Genomic DNA, 12,727 nt, shown 5'->3' with positions numbered 1-12,727 from the left:
TCTTCACGAAATATTATAATATTAATCAGCCCTTACCAACCATCTCCTGGACATGAATAGATTCCCTAATTAATAAGTACCTTCCAACTGGACCATTTCCTTTTAAGAATCTAACTGACAAAACAGCACTTCCATGAAATTGCATGAATGAATGAAACTCTCACTGGCAAATAGTAAACAAATCTCACAACCCAGCTGTGGTAATCAGTGTAATATCCTTTATTATTTTATTTAGTACAGGTACGATTTCTAATTTATTTAGAGCTTATAGGTCTAGCATTTTTACTAACATTTACTAACTTAAGAGACAAAAGGCCTAATACCGCTTAATTATGCAAGTAGACCAGACAGACACACTCAATCCCATCTGAAGTAGCAGCTAGCATCCCATCTCTTGTCTCCCATCTCTTCAAACCTTGGTGTACTAAGATAAAACAATGTAATGCCATAGTAATGGAATTTTAATATATGTAACAACTGTATATAAAGAGGCTTTTGTAAGAACTGCATTTCAGGATTTTATTGCTGCCTTGAACTTCTCCTGTGCTACTGAATAAAAGAGGTTATTTTCGCCACTCACCAATTCCGGTCGTTATTTGAACATGATCCCACAGCCCCTTAGTTTTAGACCGATGCTTTCCACATTCACCTAAAAACAGTTCATAAGACCACAAGAAACAGGAACAGGAGTAAGCTGTTCAGTCCTTTGACTGCTCTGCCATTAAATAGGATCATGGTTGATCCAACTTTTCTCATGTCCACTTTCCTCCCCTTTCCCTGTAATTCTTGATTCTCCTGCTGATCAAGAATTTATTTTTCTCAGCCTTCAAAATACACAAGGACTCTGCTCCCATAGCTCTTTATGGCAAGGAGTTCCAAAGACTTTCAACTATCTGACAGAAGAAAGTTCTCATCATCTCAGCCTTAAATTGGTGCCCATCTATTCTGAGACTGGTGCTAGATTCTCCCATGAAGGGAAACATTCTCTTAGCATTTACCCTGTCAAACCCCTTGATAATGTGAAATGTTTCAATAAGATCAGCTCCCATTCTTCTAAACTCCAGTGAGTAGAGTCCCAACCTGTTTAGCCTCTTCCTAAATAACAATCCCTCTATACTGGGGATCATCCAAGTGAGCCTTCACTGAACTGCCTCCAATGAAATGGCATCTTTTCTTAGATAAGCGGACCAAAACTGCTCTCAGTACTCCAGATGTGGTCTTACCAGCATCTTGTATGGTTGCAATAAGTCTCTTCTTATACTGCTCTTATACTCCAACCCCCTTGAACTAAGGGCCAACATTCCATAGCCTTCCTGATTACCTGCTGTAACTGTGTGCCAGCTTTCTGTGTTTCATGTACAAGTACACCAAAATCCCTTTGTGTTTTAGCTTTCGCAGTTTTTCTCCATTTAAATAATTGTTCTTTTGTTCTCTGTCCCAAAATTAACAACTTCACATTTTTTCCATGTTATATTCCATTTGCCAACTTTTTGCCCACTTACTTAACATTTCAATATCTCTCTTTAAACTGTTGTATCTCCCTCACAACCTGCCTTTCCACTTATTTTTTGTGTCATCTGCAATTTTAGCTACAGTACTTTCACTTCCTTCCTCCACATCAATGATATATTGTAAAGCATTGCAGTCTCAGCATTCCTTGATCCCTGTGGAATCCCACTGGTTACAAGTTGCCAACCTGAAAAAGAACCCCTCATCCCAACTCACTGTTTTCTGCCCATGACTAATTCTCTGCCAAAGGCAATATACTACTTTCAACACTATCGGTGCTTAGACTTAACCTTTTGTGAGGTATCTTGTCAAATGTCCTCTGGAACGCCAAATACAACATGATTTCCCTTTCATGAAGCCATGTAAACTCTGCTTGATTATATTATGATTTTCCTAAAGTTCTGATACTCCTTCCTTAATTGACTCCAATACTTTTCCAACAATAGATGTTAGGCTAATTGGTTGAACATCATATATAGGAGCCATCAAGTCCCCTTTCATTCCAATGGAAACAAGTTCAGTCTTTCTAACCTTTCCTCATTAAAAAAAACTGGCTCACTTGTATCAATCTAGTCAATCTCCTGTGTATCTCGTACATCTATTTACATACTTCCATAAATGTGGAAACCAAAACAGCACACAATATTTGAGATATGGTCTCACCAATGCCCTGATAGCTGAAGCAATACATCCTGTAACAGTTCAGAAGCTAACTCATCACTCAGTTCACTTATGGATGGACAATAAATATCTGTACAGCCAAAAGAAAATACATTGCAAATAATATAAATCACTGCCAGTGGAAAAAGATATCTTCAGATTAGGAACTTCTTGCTTAACTGATTGAGTTGTTACAATGGAAAGTGGTATACTGATGCTTATAGATCCAGAAGTCCCACGTTCTATTTCTGATCTGTGCTGAGATCGTTCATCTTAGTTGAAATGCCCTTCAGTTACAGCAGTACAGTTAGCCTTCGAGGTCAGATAGTTGAAAGTTAAAAATTCCAGCTCCAGCTCAGCATCTTAGGACTTTTGGTGGAAACTTTATGTGGCAATTAGCTGGTAACATGATCAACACCCCTGTAAGCTACTCGGCTGTGCAGCCTTTGGGAGGGCTTGTGCATGCTTGTTGATATGCTGGGTTTGACACATTGGCTTCTGCTTCCAGAAGCTAGTGCCATGCTCAGACCTCAGAGGTCCCTGCAGAAGAAAAATAATAGAGGGAATATTAGACATGATTATACCCAGTCAAAATGGCAGGAATATCATTGTAACAGAAGTTTGGTCACAAGTGAACTGTATCACAGTTTGATTCAGAGAGACAATAGAAGAGACACGTAAACAAATTTTAAAATATCAGTTTAAATTAGTGCTTACTATTGTGTTCTTTCTGACTAAGAGTTGTAGAGTCCCTACCCATTAGTTGTACAACTTAGATATGCAGCTTGAAAGAATAATTGAAGCCCAGTAATTAAAAGCTAAATAAATAAAGTGCAGGCTTGCGTGCATAGAGGTCAAAGTGTTTCTTCAAGTGTTCACCAGGTAAACAGTTCTTAAAATCCTGGGAAAATCAACTATTGCTATCGGAAGCTGCAACAGTTGAAGTATCATTGCCCTAGATTAGCAGAAATGGAACAATGGTAGAAATGCCTTGTTTCAAAATACTTCCAGTGTCTCATTAGACCTTTTCTTAAAATTTGACTTCTGAGATTACAAAAAAACAAATACCTAGCCTGTGTGTTTTTCAATTGCCATGGAAAATGGTTTTCAGTTAAATGCCCCAGTATCAGAAATTAATTTTCAAAGCAGGTTCTCTTGCATTTCTAAAGAATTTAGAAAAAATATTTAAAAGCTGAAACCATGACTCTTTTTAATAGGATGATGTCATTTTTGAAAGACTATCTGACTCATCAAAACACAGAGGTCAGACATTAAATCACCTTGAACAGTTTGCCACAGAAGGTAAGAAATCTCTGAACTAATATGCAGTACATGACATAGCTGAACATCTAACTACAACCAGACATTGAATAAAATATTGGCAAATTTGCTCTGACTGGCAGTTCGAGGTGATTCTTTTTATTGCCTGAAATCGCGAGTCGGTTTTTACAATCTTAGCAGTTTCTACATTATCAGACTCCTACCTTAATTCCATGAAATGTTAAGATGAGTCATACACTGGCAGTAAGCAAACATATGGAAGATTAACTGATCCTCGGACAACTGTTCAATAATTAAAATTGGGAAAACAGCCTTGAGGACTTTAATATTAAGTATTCTTTGTTATGCGCAAGAATCAACTGCATTTGGAACTACTTGCTGATTAAACAGCTTTAGTAGACATGGTGTCCTCATTCCTTATACATTGCTAGAGAAAAAGGTCATTTTAAAAATTAATTTGAGTTTTTTTTGTTCATTTATATCATGGAAAAATGGTGGTGAGATCCTGCCTTGAACTAATGCACTCCACGTTGTGTCACCTTTAGTGATTTTAGGGAATTCTAGGATTTTGACGCATGTGAGTGAAGAAACAATGGTAATATTGTTACAGTGGTGTTCCCATTGTTTCTGTTGCTCATGCTGTTGCAGGTGTTTGTGCAAATGAGTTCAGAAGCTGCCATTGAAGGAGCCTGGGTAGGTTGCTATCAAGCATTAAGTGATGTAAAGATGCTTTAGCTGAACCTTGCTCCCTTACTCTGACATACAGTGAGTTTAATGTATAACAACAGTGTCTACACATCAGATTTACTTCATTAGTTATGAAGTGCTTTGAGATATCTGATGGTTGTGAAAAATGCCGTGTAAAATGGAATTTGTTTTTAACAATCTCCTGGACACTGGGCTTAATACTATGGAGTGCATTGCTTGGAAAGAGGCCTATCTGTCTGGAATTGTCTCCATAATGTAATACAAAAATGAATTTACCTGAGCAGGTAATATGTAACGCTGTTTAGAAAACCAGTCAGTTTGATTCCTTTTCCTCATTTGTATATGCTCTTGACCAGTTAACATGATGAACCAGAAAGTAAAGAGGAGAAACTGCCAGATGCTGCATTCCGAGTCAACACATTCAGACACATTTCAAACATAGCATTAATTCTTCTCAAAAAGGCCCTGTTCATCTTGTGACACTTATATTCATGATAGACAATGGCAGACTTTCCGTCAGGTTTAAGGACCTGGGAATTGGAGTCCCAGTCATTGTCTAACAGCTCGTCTGTATCCTGCAGCACCACAGGGGAGATGTTGGCAACTGATAACGCACCTGGGGCCACATTGTGGAGAAATCCAGATTGTATGTGATGAGGTTGGGGAGTCATCAGCAAGTGTGGCTCTCACCCACCCCCAGCCCTTCCTCCCTTCCACTTTTCCTCCCTTCCACTTTTCCTCCCTTTCACTTTCCCTCCCTTCCACCTTTCCTCCCTTTCACCCTTCCTAAAGTCAATTCCCTCAGTTGGACATTGGGTGCCTTGAATAAGACACAGTCGGGGAGCCCACAAACAAACACACCAGCATTTGCTTATCATATTTGTGAATGTGACAAGTTCTTTCCTTTTTCCCTTCCATCCTGTCACTGCGTTACTACAGCAGTGACAGGATAAGGCCCTTAATTGCCTGTTAATTGCTCACATAAGGCCTCTGTTGGTAACTAGGTAGGAAAGCTCTGTGTGGGCCTTTCCACCTCAGACTTAATTGGGAAGTGGGTGGAATTCCTATCCACTTGATTAAATGATCCCTGCCAGTCAACATACTGCAGGGAATGGCACAAATTTCCACTTAGTGAATAGGAGAGTTATTAGTAAGAGGAAAAGAAATGAGGGAGGAATGCAAGCTCAGAAATAAGTAGAAGAAAGAGCAGATTTGCATAACTTAAATAAACAAATGCAATTTCAATATATCAATTTTCAGCCAACTTCCGATTTTGTGTCCAACATAGATATAAATTCCCACCCTTAACTAATTTTGAGTTGCATTGGATTCACTGTCCAAAACTATTCCTCATAATTGATCATTTAATATTTTTTTAAAAGTTTGATATCATTTTCAGGTTTAAGGACTTTATGCTTTTCATATACTGACCTCGAATTGAATGACTATGAGCAGTGGGTACAGATTTATAACAAAGCCAGTATAGCACTTCAGAACAGAACCACAAAATTGGAGGAATCCTATGAACTCATAGAAAAGGTAAGAACTGATGACTGCTGCATTACATATATCACTGTTGTGGGCACGAACCTCAGTACTAACGTTTAATGAAGAATAAGCATGAAAGAATTCGGTATGGCACTAGTCTCTATTAGTTCACCTTAGGGATTCATGTATACTCTGTCCAGATGCGTACCAATGTGTATAGATCCCACTTCACTGATTGTAATCGAAAAGTAGATTCGCCAGGATTTGTTAAGGCCAATCATTGGCAACGTTTATTTTTACTGGGCCTTCTGGCAGCTCCTGCTGCTGAAGAATTGTCGATAAGTTGATTTTCAGTTAGCAGCTTGGTTCAAGTGCTCGTGCCACTGAATGATCATGACAGTGTAGGATGCAGAGGTATCAGGGAAAGTTGGCTGTCGGCTTTCATTTGAGGATGTGAAAAGGGAGTTTTTTTTATAGGAGAGAAATATAAATTAAGTTAATTTAAAATTAATTGATCCATCAAAGTTTACTGCTGCATTTTTACGTAGCATTGACACAAAGAATACTTTGTTTCTGGTTTGCACATACATGCAATCAATAATCATGCCAGTGTTTATACTCTACATTAACCTTCTTCCACACTCTTCATGTTAACCCTGTTGATCTTTAACCTACTACTGTTTTCTCATATTTATTTAGCTTCCCTTTAAATGCATCTATGCTGGTCACCTCAGCTATGCAATACAGCAATCACTTCCACATCCTAACCACTGTCTCTAGGTGAAGAGGTTTCTCCTGCATTCCTTTATTAGATACATTTGGGCTAAGAGTCGTGGATATAAGATTAAGCATTAGACATTTAGGGCAGAGTCCCAAAAACATTTCTTTTGAGAGACTGGAATTCATTGACTATGTAGCTTGATTGAAACAAAAACAACAGGCATTTTTAATCCTAGGTTAGGTAAATACTAGAGAGAATAGGAAATAATGAGATGTAGAAACAAATAAGGGAGGATAATGTGGTGGATTTGTACCAAACTAAATTGGTTGAGAAAATGACTTTTTTCTGTTTTGTAATTTCTGTGTAAGAAATGTTGTTTCAATTATATCCAGCAGAGTGCAGTAGTGTTAAAACTTTTAAAATATAAAAAACTATTTGAACAAAAGGTTGTTTCATTTAATAGTGTGAATGCTAATTGAACGAATGAAATAAAAAATGAAAAATAACCCTATTCATTTGGGAAAATGAACATAGTAAGAGTCATTGACAGTGTGAAATATTTTCATGTTTAATAATTAACTTCAGATTAAGAAGTTAGTGTTGTTCTTCAGAAGGCTCAGTAAATATATGATGCTGTGTGGCACTAAGTCACACAAACATTAAATCTTCTATCCTCCTATGCAAACATTTTTCTGTAGTAGGGATAGAACTGTTGGCCTCAGTGTCTTTGAACAGTTTACATTTTAAAAGTACTTTTAATGGTGCAAACTGTACATGGGCAATTAAATACCCACAGATTGCTTAACCTCCAACACATGTTTGTTTTGTGTTCCTTGTGAAACATTAGAAATTTTTATATCATGTAAACTTCAGTATTTTCATTATATTTATTTTCCAAAAACCTATTTTTCAGAATCTGCTGCTACTTGGAGCAACTGCTATTGAAGATCGTCTTCAGAATGGAGTACCTGAAACCATAGCAACACTAATGAAAGCTGATATCAAAATATGGGTTCTGACAGGCGATAAGCAAGAAACTGCAATCAATATTGGTGTGTTCACTTAAACCTCCCCCCGCATACTTTTTAATGTTGATTGGGTCAATAGGATTGTCATATAAAATCCACATTATTAGATTTGCATAACTAAATTCCTGTACATTTTTAAAATTTATGTTCAATTGGCAAACTGAAGGCAAGGATGTCAAAGTTACCTTGAATTGATGCTTTAGTGCTAGGATTACACAATGTGAAGCAGCAGCTCTGTTTTGATTAGACTAAAATCATTAATATAACTTTATGTGAACAGCTTTTTGAAAAGTTGCAACAATTAGTTTGTCTTAAAGGATACTGATATTTTCCACTGGTACACAAAATTCATATTGTAAGACCTCTGTTTTGAGGTGTTTGCTGAAATAGGTAACCTCGGAGGGTGCAAGGACTGAGTTACGATGTTGAACATTAATTTTTTTAGTACAACGGCTGGAGAAAGGTTCTTCAAGAGAAATGTTTGGACCTGTTCAGATTCCATCTTTAGTAATGTGGGGAATGTCATCTAAAGTGATAGATTGTTCAATAATGTTGTGCCTTCTACAGAGTTGTTAATTTCCAAAACATATAACTGAATTGTGATTGATCACTTTAGCCCAAATTGAACAACTGGGAAACTATTTTCATGCTAACTTCAATGAAGTCCATATTTTGATAGAGATATTGACTTCATTGAAGCCAGTATGAAAGTGTTCCCCAGTTGTTCAATTGCACTCTCAGCAAATACCAACATGATAGGTTCAGTGACCACTTCTGACCAGATGAGTGTTAACAACATAGAATCCCTATAGTGTGGAAGCAGGCCATATGGCCCATCGAGTCCACACTGACCCTCCAAAGAGCATCCCACCCAGACCCATCCCTCTATCCTATACTATCCCTGCATTTCCCATGGGTAATCTTAGTCTGCACGCATCTGGACACCTCTGGGCAATTTAGCATGGTCAATCACCTAACATGCACATCTTTGGACTGTGGGAGCATCAGAGAAATCCACGCAGACACGGAAAATATGTCGACTGGAATTAACCTTGAGTCCTGCTGCTGTGAGGCAGCAGTGCTAACCACTGTACCACCCTAACAATTCAAAAGATGGTGGCACTTTGCAAAATCTGCTAGGAAACTCAGCCCATCGTTGACTGTGTGCAGACCTTTGTCCAGAAGTGAAATAGCTGAGTGTCATTATGTATGATTCAGAAAATGATAAATTCTGAGCAACTTCAAATTATTCAATTCAAAGGCCTTCTTCATAAGATGACTCTGTCATAATCCTAGTTTAGCTCCCTGGCACATTGAAGAAGATTGGAGCTTCATGCAGGTTATAATTAGATACAAATCCTATAATAATGCATAAAAATTAAAATAAATTTTCTACTTGCTTCTGAGTGCATTGCATTTGGTGTGTTGTGATTATCTACCAGAACCATTGATTAGAAAGGTATTTTCAGATTTAAAGCTTGTATCTTGTTCTTGTGAGACACTTTGCAGCATATTATGTTAAATGGATTGCATCAATGAAACTGTTAGAGAAAAAAGAAATTAACTGAGACAAACTCAAATTTAGAATTTCTAAATTGTTGGTGATTCATATCGATTAATATGACCAATGGTTAAAAAAATGGATGTCATTCAGAATAAATTCTTCTTAAATAAGCTGAAGGAAGTCGAGTACCCTCCCTTATGTTCATTTATTTGTATAATGTGCATTTGCAGCCATCAGACTTTCTGGTAGAATTTTACTTCTACTGATTTTAAATTCTAAATAGTTCGTTCTTCCGGGATTCTGCTAATGAAGATCAGATCTGATTCGCCCATGTTCCTTCGATATAGGATTGGCACTAATATTCTACCTGAGTAGAATGAATAGTATTGTCAGTCTCTATTTTTTAAAAATTAAATTCTGTTTTGATAGTAGTAAATGAAGGAACGTCTGCATCACTTTACCACATGTCACCAACGTTTGAGAGCAGTTTTTGCTGTGTGGTTGAGTGGAGGGAGGGAACCGGAGATGGAAACCAGAACTAATGTTTTGAGATGAGAGAATGGAATCTGCCATCACAATTGCCAAAGGTAGGGGCAGCAGTTGCTAGCATAAAACGGAGGCACAGTTGTCAGCTTGAACTTTTGGGGAGAAAGGGAAAGTGCCACTTGATTAGGGAAGTGGCAAATAATGCTAAGTTAAATGGGTTGGGGATTGATTTATATATTAAAAAAAGCATGAGGGTGAATGAATAGTCTACTTTTGTAAATTAGAGTCAGCTAGATATAGAAAACTAATTGTTAAAGTTGCTGTGTATTTATCTTTACAGAGGTTACAAACAAACCCAACCTGTGACTATAAATTTATATGTCATAACAGGCATCACTGGACAGCAATTACAAGTGTAAACTTTCATTACCTTACTTTGACACAATTCCTTCTCCCTTCCACCGCATATTGAAACATTGTGCAAACCGATATCACCAAATAATAGCATGCCATCTAAGATTGAAGCTGGACTCTCCCTGATATTTGGGGTTCTGTGCCAGATAAACCATAACTTTCACAACTTAGTCATTACAAGGGTTCAGCTGAAGCTGTCTTGTCAGGATAGTCCAAAAAGTTGTTTCACAATGTATTATATCTAAACTTGGGAGTGTCCCGTACTTAGCGGTGGAAAGCTCCTTAGAAATTTTCAAAATGTTTATACCTTTGACTGGAATGTGGAGAATAAAAAGAAATGTAGTCAAACTATTATTCTGTGATCTTTCTACTTGTCAATGTTGTATTTAGAAAAGAATTGATATTTTTCAACAATTGCTTGTTTCTGTTCTTTTGACAGGTTATTCGTGCAAACTTGTGTCCCAAAGTATGTCACTACTAATAGTGAATGAAGATTCTTTAGATGTAAGTCATTCCATTCCTTTCAAATCTTGTCCAGGTTTTAGACCTTAAAGCATTATCTTTTGTAATTATTGAAACTTGCCATTCAACATTGTAATGCTTTCCATCATTCAATGCCTATAACATTTCTCACCTGTTGAAATACTGAAAGTACATAGGCATTTTAGTTGTAAATCAGTTGTAGTATGATTTGTGTTGCTCTCATTTTGCATTTCTCTATTTAAAAACTATTAATATTGTTGAAGCAATTTAGTGCTATTCAATCACAGTATATCAGGCACTGTACTAATATGTCACAGAAGGGAGGCTGGAAGTGGAGAGTAGACTACTCTCTGCATACAGAGAAGGGCACTCACTGGACACGTTTGATTTTTGACTTGAATTGCTATCTAGTGGTTGATTTCAAATTTCCGGTTCAACGTTTGAATCCCAGATTTGATTCTTACTCAGACTCACAGACCCTTTAGTAATGTAGAAGTAAATCTTTCTTCCCGCTTCTTCACCCTGTCAGTTCTCAATCTGAATCTCACCTCACAAGAAAGTATCAACCAGACACTAGGTGATGCCTTGTCGTTCTGATAACAGTTAGGACAGAAATCCTTACTGGACTGATCTTTAAGAAAGGAGCAAGTGAAATAATAGCTTAAGAGGTTGTTCCTCCTGTCTTCAACAATGCCACAGAACCTATGAGTTGACGTGTTTGAAGTGTGAGAAAAATTAGGAGTAATAAAAGGCACTGGAAGGTTATTTTACTCAGGAATAGAACTGTAATTGTGTGGTTTCAACAAATGCATTTTTGTATGTGAAATTATATTTGAGCACTCCATCTTGGCAGGAGGCAAAAAGTTGGTTGCCAGCAGAATTAATTTTACTTTTTCTCAGACATGGTAAAATTTGTGTCTCAAGCCCTCCAACTCTTCTGACCTTTTTGACAAAAGGAAATTGTATAAGGATAAAGTGCAAGGCAACTACAAAAAATAAACAAAATGTAGACATTTGCTACTGAAAACAAATGAAGACAAAGGCTCAATAAATAGATATTTTGGACCAGATATATAAACAATTGTTGTTGCTGCTATATGGTCTTCCTAAATGGCTTCTTTTGTTGAGTGGGTGAAGAGTCACTGTAGCTGTAACGTTTTGACTGGGCTATTCTGTGTATCTGACTTGTATAATTACTGTTTGTGAGCAGTCATTGAGACAGGTGCAGACAAAGCTGTAAAAGCTGATTGTACACAAACTTACTCAACTAAAAATGTTTAACATGCATTATTATTTTATTCTCATTCCTTTCAGATGTTAGATTTGTGACACAGGAATGTTGAGTGTTGTTTGACTCTTGTGTTTTGGTCTTAAATATGTTTATTCTGATTTTAAATTTATTGCTAGAGAATCTGTCATTTTAAATGACACTAGCTAGCTGAAGCAACATTTTAAAATAGAATGTAGGAAGTCACAGAACATTTTAACTGTTGGAAATGAATCCGCACTACAGATCGAAAAGGCAGTAGGCACATTAGCAAGACTTATGGATGACAGCTGGAGTGGGTGTTATTGAGGCTGGTTATCCATAGTGGCACTAAATCATAGCATGTTTTTGTCTGTTTTAATTTTATTTGATCTTTGGTATCCAAACTGAGAAGCATATCAGGAAGATTGGTGAATACATATACTCACTTAAACTTTGACTTCGTTAGTCAGGCCAACAAAATGAGAATTTTTTTAAAAACACAGGAAAACATAGAGGGAGCATTAATTATTATCAGTTGTATATAATCTCTGAACTCATTCAGTCGTACAATAGAACTCAATTGCAGCCAAATGACACAGCTAGTTGATGTTGAAGTGATCGGTGACTTCAACCATGATTCCCTGCATAGGGATTTTTCAGTTGAAATCATGATGAGGTGGAGAGGTCACGACGAAACTAGGCAAATCTTTTCTTGATGTGGTGGAATGAAAAATTAGATGTCAAGCCAGCTGTGTATGTCTCATAAATCTTGGCAAAATATTGGAGCCAATGTGTCATTCCCACCTATCTTCTAATTCATGGAAAAGCACACTACTCAGGAAGCATGCTATGGGAATTTTTTAAACCAAAATACTTAACAATTATGAAATATTTTGGTCCTATGTTTCCAAAAATAGACATAAAACTGTATTTCTGAAAGAGTGTACTAAATGTAGAGTTAACTTATGTTAACCCAGTCATGGAAGCACAGAACAAACTGACCCTCTGATAGACTTGGTAATCTCGTATTTTAAACAGACATGTCAACAAATTCCAGGATGCTGCTGATTTATCTGGCTCAAGAATGGAACTTAGCAAGGTGGATTAATAACAACAAAAGTAACCTACATCTTTATAACACCTTTAGTGTAGATACTTCTGAAGAGTCTTATCAATCAAAATATGACATTGAGCCA

General features: G+C 37.0%; 1 protein-coding gene across 4 annotated transcripts in view; it reads left to right on the top strand.

Moving 5' to 3' along the window:
• atp8a2 (ATPase phospholipid transporting 8A2) overlaps window positions 1-12,727 on the top strand; it is a 573,039-nt gene that overhangs the window by 254,794 nt on the left and 305,518 nt on the right. For all 4 annotated transcript variants that reach the window (XM_087988186.1, XM_043691978.2, XM_043691979.2 and 1 more), the window contains 4 exons: window positions 3,387-3,471; window positions 5,558-5,697; window positions 7,281-7,419; window positions 10,239-10,303. In XM_087988186.1, the coding sequence (XP_087844312.1) occupies window positions 3,387-3,471; window positions 5,558-5,697; window positions 7,281-7,419; window positions 10,239-10,303 (429 nt within the window). The remainder of the gene's footprint in view (window positions 1-3,386; window positions 3,472-5,557; window positions 5,698-7,280; window positions 7,420-10,238; window positions 10,304-12,727) is intronic.

This window comes from Chiloscyllium plagiosum, unplaced genomic scaffold (assembly GCF_037043375.1).
Source record: "Chiloscyllium plagiosum isolate Xiang-an unplaced genomic scaffold, Cpla_swu_hap1 HiC_scaffold_6, whole genome shotgun sequence".
In the NCBI taxonomy this organism is placed as follows: domain Eukaryota; kingdom Metazoa; phylum Chordata; class Chondrichthyes; order Orectolobiformes; family Hemiscylliidae; genus Chiloscyllium; species Chiloscyllium plagiosum.
Note: the sequence above shows the minus strand (reverse complement) of the source record. Positions and strands in the feature narration are given on the sequence as shown.